We start from the raw sequence: 21043 nt of genomic DNA on the forward strand, positions 1-21043 counted from the left end.
ATCCACCAGTACACATCAACTGCTCCTGCAGCAGATGATTTTCTGGTATTTTTTCCGCTAGATGATGCATCCACGGGTAGAATTTTCCTACAGTGTTAATTTCAGACACAATATAAAAACATATATATCAACTTTCATTGTGGCTGATGTTTCTCATTTGTCTAAATGACAGTGCATCTGCCTACTTCTCCATTTGATTTCCTCTCTGGCATTAACAATATTTCTCACGTGTAAATGTACAGATGGATATCTACATCAAACCGTGAAGAAATATTCATTTTATGGATTGTTGGCAGGTGTAATGTCGGCATCTTTTTATTGCGTGTGCACTATGAAAGCTACTGCATCTTCCTGAAAGCTATGTACAAATATTGAGATACTACAACCTTAAATTTTAGCTTTGCAGATTTGACATGATAGGTATGATGATGCAATATGGATATATAATTTAAAATCCCCATACAAATATGAACCCGGAGCTCATCGGAAAAAATAAAGCACTGCTGATGAACAGCTTCAAACAGTCCCTGGCAGAATAGATTCCTTTAGTAACCTTGTAATTTATACCTAAATCGCTTTTTATGACAGGACAGACAAAGATCGCATCATGAGGGATCCAAAGGTAATCCAATTCAAATGAGGTTCAGGGCAACATGCTTTGTGATTTATTGTTTTCCATTCCATGCTCATCTCTCTGTGTACATGCAGCACCTTTTGTTTGCCGCAGCTATCATGTCTCTGTCAATCATGCTACAGCCATGTTACTTTCAGAAAACACAATAAGCTTTAAAGACAGAGAGAGAGGGAGTCAGCAAGAAGGAGAGAGAGACTAAACATTTCTCTTCTGTTTCCTGTTTTCTGTCTCCATCCATACCTCTCTGCATGATGGTAATTGCTGCCAGCAGGTAACACATTCAATTAAACACCTTATTCCTGGATACAAGCAAAACATGTTCTTGATCCTGCATGTTTTAGAACCGGCATACGACCATTCAAACAACATTCAACGCAGGGATTTTTTTTTTTTTTTTTAACTTTTTTTTTCCTGTAGGATCCCTGTACTGCTTTAACAGTCAAGAGAAGCAATTAAAAGCTGGCAGAGGGTTAACTAACACCCAGTGGAGCACAATCGATGAGCGGCATCCTGCTTGAACTAATCACAGTACTGAGGGTGAAGCCAGCCAGCAGACATGAAAAGTACAGGAAGCAATGACAGGGCTAATGGTTTGGAAAATGCAGCTGATGAATGAGGAGAAAAGGTTGTGACTCTGTCTTCGCCCTCTTTTATTTACCTTGCTTCTGGGTACCATGATGACTTGAATCTGATACTGAAGCTTTCCTTCGACTTGAAGGATCGTGAGATGGGTGGATAGATGGGTGAAAGTATTTTGCACAAGACTATGAAAACATCCTTACATAACATCCTTTGTAATAAATTAACATAATTGTTCTTCACATATGAAATGTGAGCATGATACAGCAGTATGATATAGGTGTGCTACATGAATATTATGTAATCCATGATGAGAAATCATTCTACAGAACACGGAGGAACAGGATTTTTTTTTTTTTATGATAAGGTTATAAGTTTTATTATGTTTTTGAATTGGTTTCTTATTGTTACTAGTAATTGTATTCCTGTATGTTTAAGTATTTTGTGGTATTTTGTGGTATGTGTTAATATGTTTGTCACCGCAGCATGGGGGTATTTCCATAGGTCTGATTTATGTGAGGCTGAGTGCTTCCAGATATTGGTCATAAATCTGTCATGGTTACTATCAGCTAAACTGATTGGAAAGGGGGTTCTTTCTTTTTTTTTTTCTCTCTCTCTCTTTAATAGTATAAAAAGTGAGTTTCCCTGTGGTTTGGGGGAATCTCTGCAGACACTCTGCTTGTGTAAGTAAACATTCCAATGTGTTGTACAATATTTACTTTTATACTCATCTTCTACTGTGCTTTGTGTGTTTATTATTGATGATATTCATGAAATTTCCACATGTCCATATGAATGTCAGATAATTTCACTTTATACTCATATTCATCACGTCCAATGAAAGACTTACTAGCGTTCATCAGGTAATGTTTGAGCAAACTGGCAGTTGCTTTTGTAGACATTAAGCCCAACTGTCATTTAGACAAAATGGCTCCATACCATTTTCTTTAATCTCTTCAGTGTAAATTACTGCTTAGAGCCTGTGAATCACTTTTTTTTCCACTCACCCCACAGAGGAGCGTCAGCTATCATTTTGGGAGCAACGAGTGAGCTAATGAAACCTCTCAGCATTTAGAAATAGGACCACAGAAGAATTTTCTATTCGCATCAGGTCATTGTTTGATCCATAAAAGAAAGGAAAAGAGATGAAGGTGCAGGAAAGAAAAAAGTCTTTGTTTCCTATTGAAGACAGCAGTCTTGGCAAAAGAGTAAACAATGCAGCTCCGCACACAGCTTGGAGACTTAATGGAGCCATCGCCATGGCAACCCCATTTTCTAGTCATATCTTTAATGAAAAGGTAATGAGAGAAACATAACAGTCCCAACTTCATTACCGGAGTAAGATTCAGCAATAAAAACTAAATCAGAGCGTCTGTCATTTGAAGGAGCAGCAGCAGCAGCAGTAGCAACAGGTCTGCTGCATACGATGGTTATAAAAACAGACCTCAGTCATTGAGCACAAGGAGACATATGCCTGGTCAGCTGCTGATCAGATGACAGGTGTCCCATTTGAGAGTGCATCATGTCTCTTTTATCTGCCTTATATTCCAAAATCTGAACTATTAAAGATTTAATATTCTGCATATTCTGCATTTCACTCGTCTCTCACACACATGATATACATAACACATAGGACGCAGACTCACACAGTTCATTTCAGGAAGGACTGCACAAAAGTATTGTCACCTTTTGAGCTGAAGCCTAAGACTATTTACACGTCCAGCAGAGGCTAAAGGAACGCTAGCATTCATTTGGTGTCGTGTTTGTGGTCACCCAGCAGAATCTGATGATAAATGTCTGTGAGTTTGTCCCTCATGAGTAATAACTCATTGTCATTTATTAGTGCAGCTTCAAGTAAAGAATCGGACTACTTCATCCACCGCTGTACAATCTGTAGGTAGCACTGAACAAAATTTGTTGCTGAAACAATTTATGTATAAGCTGAGATGATTAAAGGTGCACAAACAAACTTATCCACTTATCTACTAATCCAGAACACATTTCTTTCTCCAATCATCAAATGCATGGCCGCTACGCAACAGGAAAAGACATGCATGATCAAATCGTCTTGGACAGTCTCTGCATGTTTTGCACATTTAACACAACCAAGAGAATCAAACATTCATCCTGTTTTTTTTTTTGTTTTTTTTTAAATTGGATATGACCTCTAGAAGGGGTTGTCCTCCAGAAAATGAGATGTGGCCCCTTTACCAGCCCTGTAAGGTAAATATGCGTCACATTTGAATCCACGTCTCACTGCAGCAGTTTTCCTTGTCGTCCTCTCCTCATTATCACAGTAACCTTGTGATCTCGCCAATTTTTAGCCGTAATGATGCATGATATTCTGAAAGTAATTTTAATCTGGACTGGGGAGATCCAGCTGCCAGGTACCAAAGTAGTCTTTGGCCGCCTTCAGCAGTGCACTCAAGCCACACAAAGTCCATCACTAGCCTGCCTTCTTACCTCCTCCCCCCACAGCCCTCAGACATCTTCCATGCATAATTAGCTAGAGTCCACTGAGGATAGCAGAGATGTTTTTTTTTCTTTTTTCATTTTTAACCAAGATGAGAATTTAAAAAAAAAACCCTTGCTTAATGTTGTATTATTATTTCTATGAGAAGTGGGCCTTGTTTGTGCGAGGTATTAAGAGAGCCCTAACAGATCTCTGTCATAACACTGCACAGAGTTGGCATTTTGTCAAGCAGTGTTGAGATTTATTCTTACTCAGCTGCAATTTTATTTTAACAATCTCTCTTTGAGCACAAGCAAACAGGGTGAAAGGCTCAGTGTAGTGATATCAGAGCCAGTTGAATGATAAGTCATGGCCAAAATAAAAAGAATGGTAAGAATGATGCCCTGGGCTGCGTCCCAGATCTGCTATGAATACATTCGAGGATAATTGTGTGGAGTGACTGGACCACTGTGTTTACAAAGGCGCATTAACGCCAAAGCAAAGACAGTCCAGGAGGGAAGAATGTACAGCAGAGCAGTGGAGGGGTCTGTCTGTTTTGAATACATTCTTTCCTCATTGTCCTCTCAGACAGGAGGATTATTGCTGGCTGGACACATGCTCTGGCAGCACAGGCCTTCATTATTATGCAGCAGTCGACACAGGTTTAACAAAGAGAAATTTGTCTAGCATTTGTTTATCTGGAAGAGCAGAGTCTGGCACGGTAATGCTGGCAGCAACAGCAGCAGGCTAAGGTGATAGACACTCAAGTAAGTTGGCGGTTGCTCACAACCCCTCCCCACCCTCCCAGCATACCCTCTCTACCACCATCACCCTCTTATGCTCCCCACAGGTGCACAGATTTTCTACCTCCCACATCAAAGAGACAGCGGCAGAGTGAGAGGCTGAAGTGTAGGGTGACACATAGTTTTTTCTTCAATTGTATCCTGTATTGAAAAGACGACTCCATATTATTCATTACCTGTAAATTGGGATTTCATTCATTTGAATTTTGGAGGCCAACCTTTTGTCCAACACAAAATTCAGCCAGCACAAGTTTGACTAAATTTCCTAAGAAAAGATTCAATACAGTTTTTGGTTGATGGTTCGATGTAAAGCTCTTTTAGTGAAAGACATTTACACTGATCCACAAAATCACCAAGGTAAAGTGAAACATCAGACTTCACTTTCTCCCCTGAGGAGTAGGTGTGGCAACTCCAAGTTACTGACAGTTTTTTTCCCCCCGCCTCGCAAGCTTTGTTGCAGGAAGAGGGTGGGGCATTTGGCTCGTCCTTGACCTTCCTGTGAACCGAATACATCAGGAGTCTGTTGCTGAGGAGATTAAAATCATGCAACAATGGGATGCCACAGGAGTGAAAAGGAACAGGGTTTGTGCAATGTATGCAACACCAGTCTAAAGCTGTCTGACAGTTTTGTCTGCACACAGCGGTGGTTTAATCTTAGCATACACGTAAGAGGCAGAATATGCCTCTGTTGTGACACATTTCCTCGTTCCATTTCTTGCAAGGGTAACAAAGAGGGTCAGTGATGAGTCAGACTTTTTTTTCCTTTTTGGAAGAGTTGTAGAGACTCAGGAGGAGATAAGAGAGGTGTGTGCACTGTATGTCTTTGAGGCATCATCACAATCAGCCGTGCTTTCCCATCATACATCTAGGGAGTGCTGTGAGTGCTGCATCCTTGTCTTATTACAGACAGCAGGTGCAGATGGTTAAAGGCAGGTGCTCTGCGAAAAAAAAGGAAAAGAAGAAGGAAAAAAAGAACAAGCACCTGGTCCCTCTGTTGTAGCAGTCTGGGGCTGCTCTCACTATGATTAGCTTTGTTTCTCCAACAGAGCGCAGCGAGGAACAAGACCTACAACTTCATTAGGGCGGAGCACAGCACCCCTTCTTTTGCTTTTGTCCTACACTTGACTGCACTAAGTTAGAGGAGGACAGGGTGTCTGTGAAGATCAGCTTTTTATTAGGAGCCACGGCTCTGTCACTGGAGTGGTGCCTCTCCACAAGAAAAGAGCTATAATCTGAGGCATGTTAGTTCTACCGAGTCATGATGAGCAAGCATTGAAAAAGCACTTGCCTGATTTCACAAAGACCTACGCAGAAAGTGAAAGAAAGACCCCCAGAGCTGACCTGACAAGCAGCAATAAGCTCACTCCTACAAGAGTTTGGCTCGGATTCAGTGCGGCTTTCTGACCCCCCCTCCTAACTTTGTTGTTTGAGCTCGAATGTGCAGGTAGTGAGTCTGAGAGCACTGCCGAGGCAAACGTGTAATCACAAGCCCCTCCACTCCATTTTCAGGATACTGTGGTGTATCTTCAAGGACGAGCAGAGGAAATGAGTGCGAATACTGTGTTTGTATTGTCAGAGCTCGTATGCCCACAGATTTGCTTTATTCATGGCCTCACTTCATCTGCCAGCCAACCATTGAATAATTGAAGGAATTATCAGGCCAGGGGATCCAAAGCCCCTCAGAAATGTGTCATGCCCCTGAGCAAAGCCTGCAGAAAAGAAAAAAAAAGAGAAAGAGGGGCCTCCTAATTCAGTGCTCCGTGTGTACAGCCGCACAACACAACCCAGTAATGTTCCACCTACATACAAAGACACACATACAAAGTTAAAACACAGAGGTTGATGATGCCACAAATGGCAAGCTTTGACTGGCAGAATATCAATAGCTCATAACAGCAGGAGCCCATGCGTGTCAGATAAATTTGTGATTCCCTCCAAATGCTGCTCTCCTATTTTCCTCTACATCAGAATGGATGTTTTTGATGTAGCTAGATTTCACCATGCAGTTTGGCTAGTGTCCCTCATACAAAGAATGTGACTGACGCAACATTAATCTCTAAACAAAGAGACTGGCACAACTACTCTGCACAATTTCAGGGCTATGAGGTGGCAACGTCAGTCTCGATTTCTCACTGCTCCTTCACGAGCTGTTCCACTTTCTCCAAATTCTCATTTAGATCAAACAAAACACTCCAGAAAGGAGGTGAAACGGTACCGTTTAAACCCGTGACACACATGCACACAGGGGACCTCCTTCTAATTTTCTAAACAGAGTAATGGCAAGAACTTTTAAATTTGCCATAATAAGGTGTGACCTACATGGGAAGGAGCCAAAGCCCAGACTCGAGCTCCCAGCAAGATTCCTGCCTATTGAGTATTCCAAAATGTAATGCATGAACATTAAGGAGGAGAGCTTCTCCTCTAAAGAAATAATTCTCTCACGGCTGACACACAACACTTCCTGGAGCATAGGTTAGAATACATACCACATCCTTCAAGGTGAAAAGCATGCAATATTTATTTTACTGATACACTGTTTGGTGTATTTAAAAAAAAAAAATGTTACCAACACCAGCTAGAGGTTGTAACATAATATAATCTCTCTGACACTGACATATGAAATACATTCCTTAGCTGACATTCATGAATAATGGCAGCTGTTTGGAGAAGAACAACTCTGAGGTCTATTTTCAAATAGGTTTCAGCTGCGATGCTGCAAAACAACTATCCTGCTGTTTGTGTTGAATGGAAATGCATCTTTCATGAGCTCAGGATAATGTAATATGTATGTTTAAGAAAAATACATATACACAAAAGGACGGAAGGAAGGAAGGAAGGAAGGAAGGAAGGAAGGAAGGAAGGAAGGAAAGAGAAGATTTTTAGATTATGATTTGCCTGAACACTTAGTGAAATGGAAACTTCACATTGCAGCACGATTTTGCCATGTATCACAGGATGAAAACGTGTTACGTGATATTTTTATTGCAGAGCAAATGTGTCAAAAAATTTTTTAAGGCTCCCTCAAAATAGAATCTCAGGGTGAGGGTGGCAGTCATTCATTGCGTCCAATGTGAATGTGAAAGGGTAGCCTATTCTCTGTGTGGGCTGGGGGCCTTGTTAAGGGTGGCAAGCTTGGGGAGAGCTCCTGCAGGCAGTTCAGAGACAGCTGAAGCCCTCACAACACCAAGTGAGGACAACATACCAGCCCTTTTCACACTACTAAAAGGGGTGTAGTTGTTGTTGTTGTTGCTGTTATTTTTGCAGTTTTGCCCATCATGTTTATTGGTTATAATCACACTGTTCACAGAGAGGTGACTGCAGAGATTTTGGAACATGGCAACATCACTACAATGAAGTCCAGGGAGGTAAGAAACACGGGCGGCCAGATGATTAGACAGGTTGTAAATGGCCTCTTCCGCTGCAGACGTTTTTTGTCACAGTAAGAAAAGCACAGGTGTTACTAATAACATTAGCAATAGCTTTGGTCTACTCCCAGCGAGCAAGCACGAATAATACCAGGATTCAGCCATCATTGGTTTTCTTATTTGCAACTGTGTTTTTCCTACTGTGACAAGTCAAAATGTCTTCAGCAAAATAGGCCTACGAGTCAACAGTTTAGCTCAATGAGTCTTCCAAATGAAACGACAAAATACGGTGCTCGTAGCTGCCCCACAGAACAACTGATCTGTTCTTGGGAGAGCAGTTTTGCTCTGCCAGATTATCTAAACCAACCCACCAGACGATGATGGATGAATGTGAATGGGTTTTATCACTGAGGCACGTGAGCACAAAATTACCGTAATCAAGAAAAGATTTCTCCAAATTGGAGAACAATACAAAATGTCACTTAAAAAAATTAAGTTGATAAAAACAGGAGTCTATTTTTTTGGTCATGTGCTAAGGAGCTAAATCTTGGTTCTTGTATTCAAGTCCAAAAGACCTATAACATGTCTTTCATCCCAAACCTGGGCTTAGAGTGAAACCTGGACACACATGCACACAGACTGGCATGGAACACAAAGTGTGACACCCTTCCCCCCAGTTAAGTAAAGGACTGTCCAACCCAACCATCACCCCCCACCACACCCCCCGAGTTCGACCCCATCTGTTCCTCTGGTAAAAAAAAAAAAAAAAGGGAAGAGAGAAGGAGGGTAGAGGAGAAAAAGGGGTGGGGGTGCTGAGGTGAGGGCAAAATCAGGGTGGGATCTGGAGACAGTGGCAGGAGAGAGATGGAGGAGGAGAAGGTGGAGGGGACAGCGCCAGAGCAGAGGGTCAGCCGGTGACGGTGGTGGTGGTGGGTGATATGAGGAACAGCAGGAGGGAGGAGGAGGAAAGACAAACCCCAAGTGCTCGGCCATTTGACAAATTCCTTGTTTGGTGCTCCTGAATGTTCGTATGAGTACTCTCATAAGCAGGTGTGTTTCTGTGGCTCACAAGAGAATAAAAGAGCTGCTCAGATGACAAGTTTGTTGACAGGTAGGAACAGCACCTGGCCATGTTTTGTGGGAGTGCTTGATGTTGCTGATCTTTGCAAAAAAAAAAAAAAAAAAAACCCAAACCAAACAGACACTTATATGTAAATAAAAAGACTCTGTTATAGCTGCTAAACAAATTAATCAAAAGGCTTGTAATGACAGCAGCAGTCCTTTACTTCTCTCAAACTAATTAAAGGGCTGGTTCACCCAAATTACAAAACTTAAACAGATTCTCTCACTAACTGCAAGTGTTATTTAGCCTAGCAGGTAGTTTTGATTTAGTTTGCCCAAGTTTTGAGATGTCTGAGGTTTCTCACTCTGTTACTCCTTTCAGAGGAACTACTTCCTGACAATGAAATATTTGCTACGAAACTGTCTGCACAGCTAAATAGCATTATGTGTGTGAGTGAGATAATTTGTCTTTTTTTCGTAATTCGTAACCCTTAAAAATGCAAGTGAAGTAAATAAACCAGTCCCACGTCCGGGCTTCTTTTTCATTATTTCTCCTCTTTGACAAAGCCTGCCATGGCACGTACGTTTCCTGTCACTTTCCCAGGCTTGAAATGGAGGTGGCAGCCGGGCAGTCACTTCTGTGTGGCCATGCATGGGACAGCCTTGTCCCTCCCCCTGTGACCTGCAGCTGCCACTCAGACTGACATTACCAGAAAGCCCCTTGTTTTGTCTCTAAAACTCCTCCTTAGCCAAAGGTCAAGGTTCAGCTTGTGGCGGGTGGGAGAGATTCCTTTGCCACATATGGAGGCAAATTAGTGGGCCCTCTGCATTAACTGGGCGGATTGCTTGTGGTATGACAAACATATCCTACTCCACACCCACACTATTTATTTATCAGGTATTTAGTCAATACCTAAATGCTGCATTATGCATGAGGCTACACAATACTTAATTACACTTGCATGATTTGGATTCCTCATTCAAATTAGTCTGTTTGATAAATGGACTATTCTCCAGAGAAGACATGTAATTACTGTACTATTTCCATTTGGCATAGAGACTTCTGCTTACATGTGTAACCGAAGAGGGATATGAAGTCAAAGATTCTTGTTCTGTTGTCTAAAAAACTGCTTTTACTGCAGACTTACACAGTTTCTCGTCACACAAAGAGAGTTTCTTATTCTTCACGGTATAATGACTGCATGAAAGCTTGGGTTTGTGAATTCTAAATCCTATTTACCTCTCTCAACATTAAAGATCCTTAGTGAGTAGTTCTTTGCTTGGAACCATTTGATGATAAAGCTTTTGAAATATTGATTTGAATGTGAAATTGAGAGGCAGTCGTGAAGGCATCAGTCAGTGTTTTTCTCTTTTAATCCGAATTTCTTTATCTGGGGGCAAGAGGAAAAGTAAAAAGGGAGGAAGAGAGGCTGGGAGACACATGCGGGGAAACATCTGCATGTGTACGAGTGTGTGTATGTGATTCTTGCGAAAGTGCACGTGTATACATTTAGAAATGTGGGTGTATGTGGGTGCAACTGTGTGTCTCTTGCTGAGTGAGGTGAGAGACTGCTTGATTTTTGAACCTCTGTAAACAAGCCAGAGCCTTGTTAACGATGCCACTCAGAGTTAATGCGCAAAACAACTTTCAACTCAAAATCCGCTTTTCAGGAAAGTCTGAATTCCATGCTTATTACTGCAGAATAAATGCTGATCCGCACTCTACCTCAACGTGGAATCTTTGGCAGCAACTACAAATTCCCTTTCAAACACAGCGAAACATAGTGGAACATGGTACATAGCGTATGTTTCCATGACCTGTCATTTCAAAGAAAAAAAAAAAAAAAAAAAACCCCACACACACGTCAGAATTTCCACAGTAAGCCTCCGACAACAGGGAACATGTATAGTACGTGGAAAGAATCCCCTTTCGTACTGCGCTCTCAAAATACACCTGATATATTCCAAACTCACAGGAATGCAACACAGACGCCCACAGCCACACCTCAGAGACACTGAGAAAGCTACACATTAACAGCCCAATACATCTGAAGTGCATTCATAAGCATTGGTTCAAATCCCAAATCTATATATCTATATCTATAGATATATAGATATATATATCTCAAAAATGTGCAATGGAGACAAAAAATTGTGGGGTCCATTCAGCAGTCGCAAAGAATGGCTGACCCTACTGTGTGTTGAGATTGCCCCCTACTGGCCTTTTTTTCTGAAGCATGAAAGATGACTTTACCATCTTGAAGGCACAATATTATGTTCCTTGATTTACATTTTAACACTGCAGTTACACAAGACTTCACAGTAGGTATCGCCAACATGTTATCAGAGTTACTTGGTTGCGTTACATGGAATTTTGCCCATTCTGTTATTGCTGTTGCATTAGACACAACTAAACAATTCATGACATGAACCCCTTTGATGACAAGTCACCAGAAAAAGAAACTGATTTGAATTTCAGCTGGTGGGTCATTATGAGTGAGGAGAGAGGAAATATCAAAGTAAATGGGATGCAGGAAGCTGCTCCATCCTCATGAGTCCTCTCCATGGTCACTGATCAATACCCTCGAAGTAATGGAATTGTTTATTCCTTTCCTGATGAAGATACCACTTACACTTTGCTCTGTTTCTGCACAGGCAGACTGTTGACCCAGCATGAAAGATCTTTGCAGTGCTGTGTGAATATTATGACATGTACGATGGATAATTTGTACGATGTGAATTTCCCCTAGGGGATAAATAAAGTATCTATCTATCTATTGATAGAAAAGGGTACAATAAATTGAAACTATTCAGCATTCTTCCCACAAGGTGTGACTCACAGAAAAAAATGGCACAATTTCTATCAGAGAAGAAATAGTGGAATTATTTACTCTATAATCGTATGAATGAACACTCTGAAAGTGATACTATCCTTGAACTTGCTGTTAATTCAACCCCAGAGATGGTACAAGAAGGATATCTTTGAAAAGCTAGAGCTCACAGTAAAGAATCTTGAAGATACATTTAAATGGCACACACTATCTTCATGCAGCAGTTTGTTGAACTAATCCCATGGCACACACAAAGACATTTTACTATATGACACTCACTGAAATGATACTGGGAATGATTTATTCCTATGTTTTCTGCTCCGCTTTGAGACAGAAATGAGGCAATAGCACTGCAAGTCATCTACACTGCTTGGCAGAGTTTGGGTTTTTTTTTTTTTTTTTTTTTTTTGTTATATGAATGTGCTGCAGGAGTTTTGTCCCATTCTCCAGTTTCTGAAGTGTCTCCCATGTGGATTCCTGTGCCATGACACAGGTTTTTGTATCTCTCCGGGGCTGCTGCAGCTCGGGCTCTATCAGCATGACTGATCTCATTTATCCTAGTCGCATCCAAAGAGGCCCGCGGTGTAGAGAAGGGAGCTTCAATAGCAGCACTGTTAGCGCAAAAGCACAGATCATCGAGCTGTGCAGTATGGCAGCCGGGGACTCGCATGTGTGAATAACAGTTTGTATTTAGAATTTCTCTGTATGGGGAACTCCGGGGTGCAGGAGATGTATGATGCTTCGTTACGGGATAAACAAACAGATCACAAGCCTCCACTGCACTGCATCATCTTCTGTCCTGGACTCAATATTAGTTTATCAATAAATCTTGCTGGGATGTCAACTACACAGCAATGTACTGCAATAACAAACATATGGCATACTAGATCCAAACATATGTGACTTCATTCTGACTTTCAAAGTATTTATTATGTGTTTTGTCCTGGAGTGATGATATCCCTGTAAATATTGCAATAATCTTAAATTTCTAAATTCTCAAGAGGAATTCGCTAAACTCTGAAGTCCACTCCTATTGATTCATTCAAAGCCTTGCAATACCATGAAAATTACTCAACAAAACAAGCACATATTTTCAGCAGTGAAAGATGAACCAGGGCATTTATTTGTATGCTGTGAATACCTTCACAGAAAGAGAAGCTCATTCTGAAAATGTGTGAGCAAACTCATCATCTCATGACATCCATCTCTGTAGCTCCACTTACCATGACATTTTGTTCCTTTGCATGTAATTGATTTCTGCTTCAATTTATTAATATAGCCTATGGAGTGCCTGGAGCACAACGCTAGTTATCTGGGGCCCACCAGGAGATTAATCTCCTAAGATGAGCTGCATTAATAAGAGTGTTCAAGTAACATATTGATTACAGAATCAATGTCTGTTTCTTTGCACCATGCTCACATGATTACTAGAAAATGGAACAGCATTAAGTAATGAGACGAGTCCCCTTTTCAATCATTTTGCTTCAATCTAAATTTCAATAGGATCTTTTTTTTTTGATTGATCACTCACAACAAGGAGGAATTTTAAAAAATGGATCACTAGATAGCTGTTTACCAACACCTCTAGCTGTTTTCCACCACCTCTAGGTTTTTATTGATAAACTTCATATTGTTTTTTTACCCCAAAAGAGCGCAAAACTTGTTGAATGAATCATAACAAAATGCCTTCAGTATTTTAGTTATGAATGAATCATAACTGAAATACTGAAGGCATTTTGTATCTTGGTTTCCAGGTCACATGGTATTCTTCGCTGCCTGCAGGCAGCTATGGATTTGAGTTTCTGCAGGTGATTTAGAGGGAAATTATGGTTTCATACATTCAGTGCAGATGTACTTCAGATTATCAAGCCAACAAGAGGCCATGGGATCTAGCATATCTGTACTTCCATAATCATCACAGGGCAACGGCTGGATCTGGTAATAATTTTGTATCTCTCCCAGCAACACAAGTAAGAAATAAGAAACAGCCGAAGGAATCCAAATGAATCACTGTTGTTAATCATTGTGAGCAATATATCTGATGATATAGGTTATAAATCATCACAACAATTCTTTTTCTATGCCATTATGTAAAAAGACCGCATGCTTTCAACCTGTAAGTTTACCCAGAAACCACTCTGTCTTCTTAATACATTTCCATCTATATGCATGTATAATATATAATAGAGATGCTTCTATGCTTGTTTCTTCAAAAGATATAGGTCCACTGTGTCTGCCGTGCGAGTGTACATTGTGAGCTGTGACATTATTTCATTAGTTTTTGCATAATCATCCCTTTTTCTTTGTAAGTGTGCTGCCTGAAAGCAATTTCTCCACACTGCACTCAAGCACACCAGTCTTTACAGGGAGCAGCTAAGCAAAACACTGATGGGTGTCAGCCACATTATATCCATAAGTAAAACTGTGTCTGTTTAAAGAATAAGTAAAGGTTCTACAAATACATTTCTTCTCACTAATGTTATAAATATCTTAATCATAAGAGATCCTTTAGGCTTGTTTGCATGCTGGCATGAATCAGACACCTCTACATGAGAGACGAACAGCTTTTAGATATAATAACACAAGTCAGTGGAAATTAGCCAATAAAATACACTTTTGTTGTTTTCATCTTTTGAGAGACTACACAATAAACATAGCCAAAAAAAGTGTATAATGGATATCTACACACATATGAAAATATATCAGTTCACCTCAATAGGTTTTATTACATCTCTGCTTCAGCACCCTTAGTGAGTTAGTTTGAGTGCAGTGGGATGAACATTGCAGATGTCGAACCAGTGCTGATTTACCTCCTTGTGTGGTAGCAGACCATTTCGTGGCAGAAAGGGCCGGCGCCAGCGATCACGGCTGCCCACCACCTGCCAGAAGCGAGTGCCCTTGAGTAGAAAGATGGCATTGTGCGTGTAGGAGAAGTAGGCAGCATCAATGTTGCCATCTGGATGGTCTCCGCTCACCACTGGAGGGAAAACGTCTCTGATGTTTTTGGGGAAGCCTCTCGCCAAGCTGTTGGCTTCAACGTCGAATGCATACACCTGTTTGAACAGATAATTGTTTTCCCTCTTATATAGTAATCAATTCAATTACAACACATAAACAAATCGCAGAGGAAGTGTAGCAGGTTTGTTTGCATGAATACATTCCCCCATAATGCTGAGAAACAATAAATTAGCTTGGGCTTTAGTCTTTTCATGACTTTGGTTATTGCATAATTCTTTCTACAAATTAGTATTGCTAGATTACAAATCACTTAAGGATACAGTAGTTGTAATGACAATTAAGCCAGAGATGGATTAAAATTTTAGAGAGGCCCCAAGGGCAAAAATGAGCTCCGCGCCCCCCCATTGAGACTCCCCACCAGGATACATACATGATGCCCTCTGTGCAGTACATATGTACCCTGCTGCGAGCTTGTTCCTGTCAAATTTAGAGCGCAGAGCAGGCTATGCTTTGCATATGCATTATATGCCCAAAAACCAACCTGTAGTCCTATACTGTAATAACAGGTCCCAGGTCCTCTGTGACTTTTCTGAGGTAATTTGACAAAACACAAGTTTAGAAAATTATTAATAGATGTATTTAGATTTTGACACAGAACCCATAAAATTATTAATGGTAAGGTCTGCCTTACTTGATATTCCCTGACAAATTTGCAGTCAGATTGCCAAAACCTGATACACAGTTCCCTGGGGCTTTTTAATGCTAAACTAATCTATTAATCCCTGTGTGCTCCCTTTGTATCTAACCATTTGTCATGTGTCAAAGAGAAGATAAGGATGCCATTCTTACAAGTGTGTTTTTGAAGAAGTAGATGTGAGAGTCCCTCCTGTCATAAAAGGCCGTGTCAATGGGACTGGACACCCCAGGGAAACCTTCAGAGATTAACCTTGGATAGCGGTGACCTTCTGGGTCCTGTCTGAATACCTTGTCATTCTCACTGTCATACCTCCAGAACCGAGCACCTGCACAAAACAACAACACTTTCTCAATATCTCTTTAAAGAAAATTAATAACCCAAGTGTAATATCTGTTTTTATTTACACATGCAACATAATGTAAGAGTACCTTTAAAGAAGTAAACTGCATCTCTTCTTCTGGACCACACATGCACAAATGCATCCACTCCGTCTGCGGGAATTCCACGCCAACCGATCTGCAGTGCAACTGGATCACCATAACGTGTTCGGTTATACCTGTTCTCATACAGCCAATACCAGTCGTCTCTCATGAAGTAGGTGTTAAAGCGGATGACCACTTCCCCATAGGGTGTCTTTTCCTTTCTGATCCAATCAAACACTGTGTTGAAGCGGCCCTTACAGCCCCCTGGAGAAAGAAAAGCGTGCTTTTGTATCAGTATATGAAGTGTGTAAGGAGAATTTAAGCTTTTTTTTTTTATCTCTGGAGCTGTATGTGAATGTATCCACTAGATGGTGCTGTAACAATGTACCATAGAGGTGCTGTATTGCTTTCCTGTCCATCCAGTCCATCTCAAAGCCAGACTCATGTGGCAGATAGCTGGGCTGCATTATAGATCCAGATCTGTATATGTGGGGGAGACCTAAGACATGGCCGATCTCATGAACTGCCACCTGAATGATGGGAAATTAAAATGTTAGAATGACTGAGCTTCAACTGAACTTCTGATTATTGATGGTTCCTATGTTCTTGGTGTAGTAGGCTTACTTTGAGAAGGCTGATCCCACTGCCAGCATTGGGAGCAGTGAAATGTTCATCATCATCAAAGTGTATATCACCCAGGAACCAGGCGTGGGCAAATTCTTGACCAGTGCCATCAAACCTCTGATTACATCCAAGATGCCTTCCTGTGTGGGATAAAGTGAGAATTTTAAAAGATGCATTGTCTTCTTTATTTATTTGAGAAATGTCTACATGCAGTATAATAATAATAATAAAAAAGACTTACCTGTACCAAAGCCCAGCCTGATATCAACATCCTCCAGTGGGGAACGTGTGTCCTCTACAAACTCCAGCGGAGACACCTCACTCCACATCCTGAAGGCCAGTCTGAAGATGTACCTCTGCTCTTCAATAGACAGCTGACTGCTGTAGCCTTCTCCTATAAGCCTCCATTTCAGCACTGTCTTGGAAAAGGCCATGTAACCAGTCTCACTCAAATCTCTCTTGTGCCTGCTTTTGGATACAAGAGTGGCAAGATGACGTTTCCTGCGTTGCACTGCTTCGCTCTGACGCATGTTCACACTTATATTTACCATCCGATCGTATGCGATATGTGAGCTGTTTAGAGAGGTGTCATCAGACAGGTTAAATTCTTCTGTGTAATTCGTGCTGGTGTCATTGGAAATGCCTGTGAGGACACTTTCTGTGTCATTAAAACTGAATGTGTCATCTTCAGAGGAGGTTGCAGAACCAAAAGAAGTGTCACTAATTAAATTACTTGCTGTGTTGTTACTGTCAGTCTCATTGAAAGTGTCCCCAGGACTGTTTTCAATATCTGAGGCACTACTGTTCACAGCTGCTACAGGAGCATTTAGGTCAGTCTCCTTATCAGGGACCCCACACCTTGGTTTGTTCATTGCCACCTTGGTGGCCTCATCAAACACACCTGTGACAGGCAGGCCCGAGACCTTCTGAAACTCTTTGAGTGCTGACATAAACGCTTCACTCTCAGTTGGTCTTTTGTGGTAATCTTGATCACCATCTGGAGACACATCCCTTGAGTGCGGCACTGAGGTCCCCTCCTGGATCGTGACTTGAAGTTCATCCATGAAGTCCTCATTTAAATTTGGGTGTGAATCTTCAAACTGAATCTCCTCCCAGTTCACTGGCTTCAAGAATCCATATCTAGAGAGAAACAACTGTGGCAAGACACATTAAATTACATTTGGGTCCTACAATGTATCTTGAAATGTATAATATGTGAAAGCTTAGAAGAGTGCAAGCAATTACCTCTGCTGCGTACTTGTCTGTTATAACCTCAGCTTTGTGAGAGGTAAGGGTTTGCATATCAGAATGATCCCGATTGTGGAAAAGTTTCTCTGCATCAGTAGAGCTAATGCTGGTCCAGTAAAGTGAAATTATCAGCTGGATAAAAGTCAGCATCGTGGTGTTGGTTTACTCCCGAGATTATATACAAGTGAGATGACGGCAAGTAAGAAGGCAGTGTTTTATAGTCAGATCCTGAGTTTTACCACACCCATCTAAAGGTGCAACTCTCTGGAGGCATCCCACTTTTCTCACCCTTGTGTGAAAAGTAAACCTGTCTTTAATGTCTACAACTGCTCAATTTGACTGGATTGTATGGATGTGTTATACACGCTCCACTGGTTTTAAATGGGTTGTTGTTGACCTGTAGAAAGAAGTGAAACCCTTTGCTTTCATGTGGACAATGACAGAAACAGTGTTTTAAGACAACCATGACCTCTGCAAACACCTGCTTTGAAAAGGACACACACACTTGAATGTTTTACAGTGACTAACCACCATGACCAAACCTTCCATATTATCACACAGCCCAAAGTTTATTTTCAAAAATATACACTGAATTTCTTCAGCAAGCTTGACATAAATAGAATTAAAATTATATTCACTTACATTTTCATGGCTTCTATGGCACACAACACTACATTCTCAGTGCAAAATAGCTTAAGAATTCAAGCATAGTTGGTAAAATGAGCAGGTAAGGTGAAACGCACAAATGAAAATACATTTAATATAGTAACCCAGAACATACAAAGAGACGATAAAGTGGATGGATTTAGAGTGGTGAATAGTTACTGTAGAACTTTGGCTATTGCTGCTGCCAGGTGTTCAGCTGTTGGCTTTTCTGCAGCACAGCTGACACACAGGCCTTCTGCTGTCATTGCATCTTGTGTAGTAGGTCCTATAGCTGCAAACTGGAAACAAAGAAGTTTAAGTGACTGTCAGAGGCAGTGAAGATCTATTTCATGCAATTTCTGTGTGTGACTATGAGGAAGCTATACCTTTATTTGAGTCAGACGATCACCTGACAGTCTCTGTACCACTTCTAGGCAAAACTTAACTCCTGATGGACTGAAAAAAGCTATGCTGGCTGGAGTGCCCTGTGAATGCACAGACCCATAAGCATTTTCATAAAAGGTGTTCTCTAAAATGTATTAGGACTGGGGGTTTTACCTGCTCTGTGAAATAGTTCTTTAGATTTTTCTCCAGATCTGGATGTTCAGCTGTTTGATAGACAGTCAGTGTCTCTAGGGGCACTCCTGGAAACAAAGAAACAGATCCCCGCAGTGATAAAGGTAGTGCAATTACTATTTTATAATTAGTATAACCCCAGTGGGAATTTTATCACCTTGAGTTTTAATCGTGAGATACAACAGGGGAAAATGCTTACCATTTTCCCTTAAAGCCGCAGGCAAGACTTCTCTCTTGATTGAGCCACAGGGGAAAAAAAGTGGTGGAATATTTGTGTCCTCTCCTATGAAGAGAATTAAGTAAAAGGTCATATTAGCTATCAGAACAATCACAAATTTTCAATTAAAGTGAACCTGAAGAATATGCAGGTATAAAATCATGTTGTACGTTCAATGATGACACGTGATAACACTTCTGCTGTCCCCGTGTCTTCACCCAAAGGGTTCAAACCCAGATTTCGTACTGCAGAGGAAACAAGAATGATTGTTAAGATATGCAATGGTAATATATCATGGCAGAGCACATTTTATAGTATTATAACATGAGCAAACTATAAAAACAGACAGATCCAACTTCTGACATTTACTATGAACAAAGAAGCTAAAACACACATCAGGAACATGCTGCACCTGCATCACAGCAAACTGTCAATTGTGTACAACCCATTTCCAAATGACTGTGAGCAGTAACATCAATTGACACATCCCTGGGCACCAGGTGCCTGCCACACTCTGCTACAATTAACATGAACTTAGCAAAGGTTTATTGGAATCACAATGCACAAAGACAAACTTAGAAAATTTCTTTTAAGAGAGAGGTGTTTTCAGACATAACAATAACTCACCTAAGGCAGCAGTTGCCTTTCCAACCACATAGATGGACTTGGCGTTCCATTTGTCTTTCACAGAGCTGTTCCACTCTGAATTGATAAAGGCAGTATTTAATCAAACTAGAGTGAACCCGTTTCAGTTAAACTCAGTTAGCAGTCCATAAACAGTGTACAGAACTGATAGACACTGAACACATGCTTTCAGGGGATTAAGATTAAAACAGTGCGTTATAGCATTTTTTTGTTTTTTTTTTGTTGTTTTTTTAATGTAGCTCTTTGCATCCTCTCACCTTCCCTTCTTTCTTCTGCTTCTAAGCACATCTTAACAGCCTCTACTGCTCTTGGACTGGTAAATATAAGACCTCCATGTTTTTCTGGTTGGAAAAGCTGAAAAACAAATACATCTTAAACAACAACAAGTGAAATATGAAAAAATATATATATATATAAATGGCAGGCACTCATTTTATACTGTCACAACATAATTTACCTTATCTGACAAGGTGTTTAATGAGACAAACTTAAAAGACAGCACAGGAATTAGGGTCGCTTTATGACCATGTGACGCCAGCTCCTGCAGGAATTGAAATAAGACTCAAAATGTGCACACAAATGCAAATTTGACCACTGTTCTATCTGAGCCGAACACCATTAAATACAAGTCAATATGGAGAAACTGCCTCTACCTTGATGTAAGGATCAGGTCCAGACTCTCCATCTCGTGGCTCTTTGAGAAGCAACACATGCATCTTGATAATGACCTTATAACACTGGATCAACTAAACAAACAGAACAGTACAAACCCGGCTGAAATACGAATACTGCTGTAAAAAATGCAGCCAAAGGCGGAAACTCTGTATTGCAAAAACACCGAGGACAGTGGGTGTGAATGAAGAGCAAGCTAAGCTACACCCTGCAACTGTCATATGCAACCTGCTGATAACAATGGTGTTGAGTCACGATTATTGGACGGTATATGGGGAGAGAATAAAAAGCAATAATGCCTTACATTTTAGCTGAACCCGTAGTACGCAGCTAATACCTTCTTGCGTGTTATTGTTTACATTAGCAAGACACTGAGTACCTGTTTAGCTTAAGCATCAGTCCTCCGACAGAATCTGTCGGTTATGCCCAACGATAATAAGCGACTACTTTTTTTGCTCGTGTGGTACAAATGATATATCCTACGTATGATGGCCAGATAACACAAAATACTACACAAAATCCATGTACCTTGAGTTGTTCATACAGCTAAGCGCATAACAACTTTAGCCACGGTCGAGAAGGGGAAACACAACACTGGATATTTGACTAACCT

General features: G+C 40.8%; 2 protein-coding genes across 4 annotated transcripts; both read right to left on the reverse strand.

Moving 5' to 3' along the window:
* Positions 1 to 14473: 14473 nt before the first annotated feature.
* On the reverse strand, positions 14474 to 17825 carry mmp21 (matrix metallopeptidase 21). The gene is made up of 7 exons (XM_041029457.1): positions 17686 to 17825; positions 16669 to 17567; positions 16428 to 16567; positions 16192 to 16333; positions 15810 to 16067; positions 15534 to 15706; positions 14474 to 14779 (listed from the first exon to the last, which is right to left on the reverse strand). The coding sequence occupies exons 1-7, from the start codon at positions 17823 to 17825 to the stop codon at positions 14474 to 14476; spliced, it is 2058 nt and encodes a 685-aa protein (XP_040885391.1).
* A 402-nt stretch (positions 17826 to 18227) lies between these two features.
* uros (uroporphyrinogen III synthase) lies at positions 18228 to 21023 on the reverse strand. 3 transcript variants are annotated; one of them, XM_041067253.1, is made up of 10 exons: positions 20959 to 21023; positions 20412 to 20495; positions 20216 to 20299; positions 20016 to 20112; positions 19741 to 19815; positions 19284 to 19358; positions 19096 to 19179; positions 18879 to 18964; positions 18707 to 18805; positions 18228 to 18619 (listed from the first exon to the last, which is right to left on the reverse strand). In XM_041067253.1, exons 2-10 carry the CDS (start codon positions 20472 to 20474, stop codon positions 18497 to 18499), a joined length of 786 nt encoding a protein of 261 aa, XP_040923187.1. In that variant the 5' UTR covers positions 20475 to 20495; positions 20959 to 21023; the 3' UTR covers positions 18228 to 18496. The 3 variants fall into 3 exon arrangements, with proteins under 3 accessions (XP_040923187.1, XP_040923185.1, XP_040923186.1); XM_041067251.1 differs by having other exon boundaries at positions 20412 to 20504; positions 20959 to 21017; XM_041067252.1 differs by lacking the exon at positions 20959 to 21023 and adding an exon at positions 20735 to 20944 and having other exon boundaries at positions 20412 to 20504.
* Between the last annotated feature and the right edge of the window lie 20 nt (positions 21024 to 21043).

The sequence above is a fragment of the Toxotes jaculatrix genome, chromosome 21, assembly GCF_017976425.1.
Source record: "Toxotes jaculatrix isolate fToxJac2 chromosome 21, fToxJac2.pri, whole genome shotgun sequence".
Classification (NCBI taxonomy): domain Eukaryota; kingdom Metazoa; phylum Chordata; class Actinopteri; family Toxotidae; genus Toxotes; species Toxotes jaculatrix.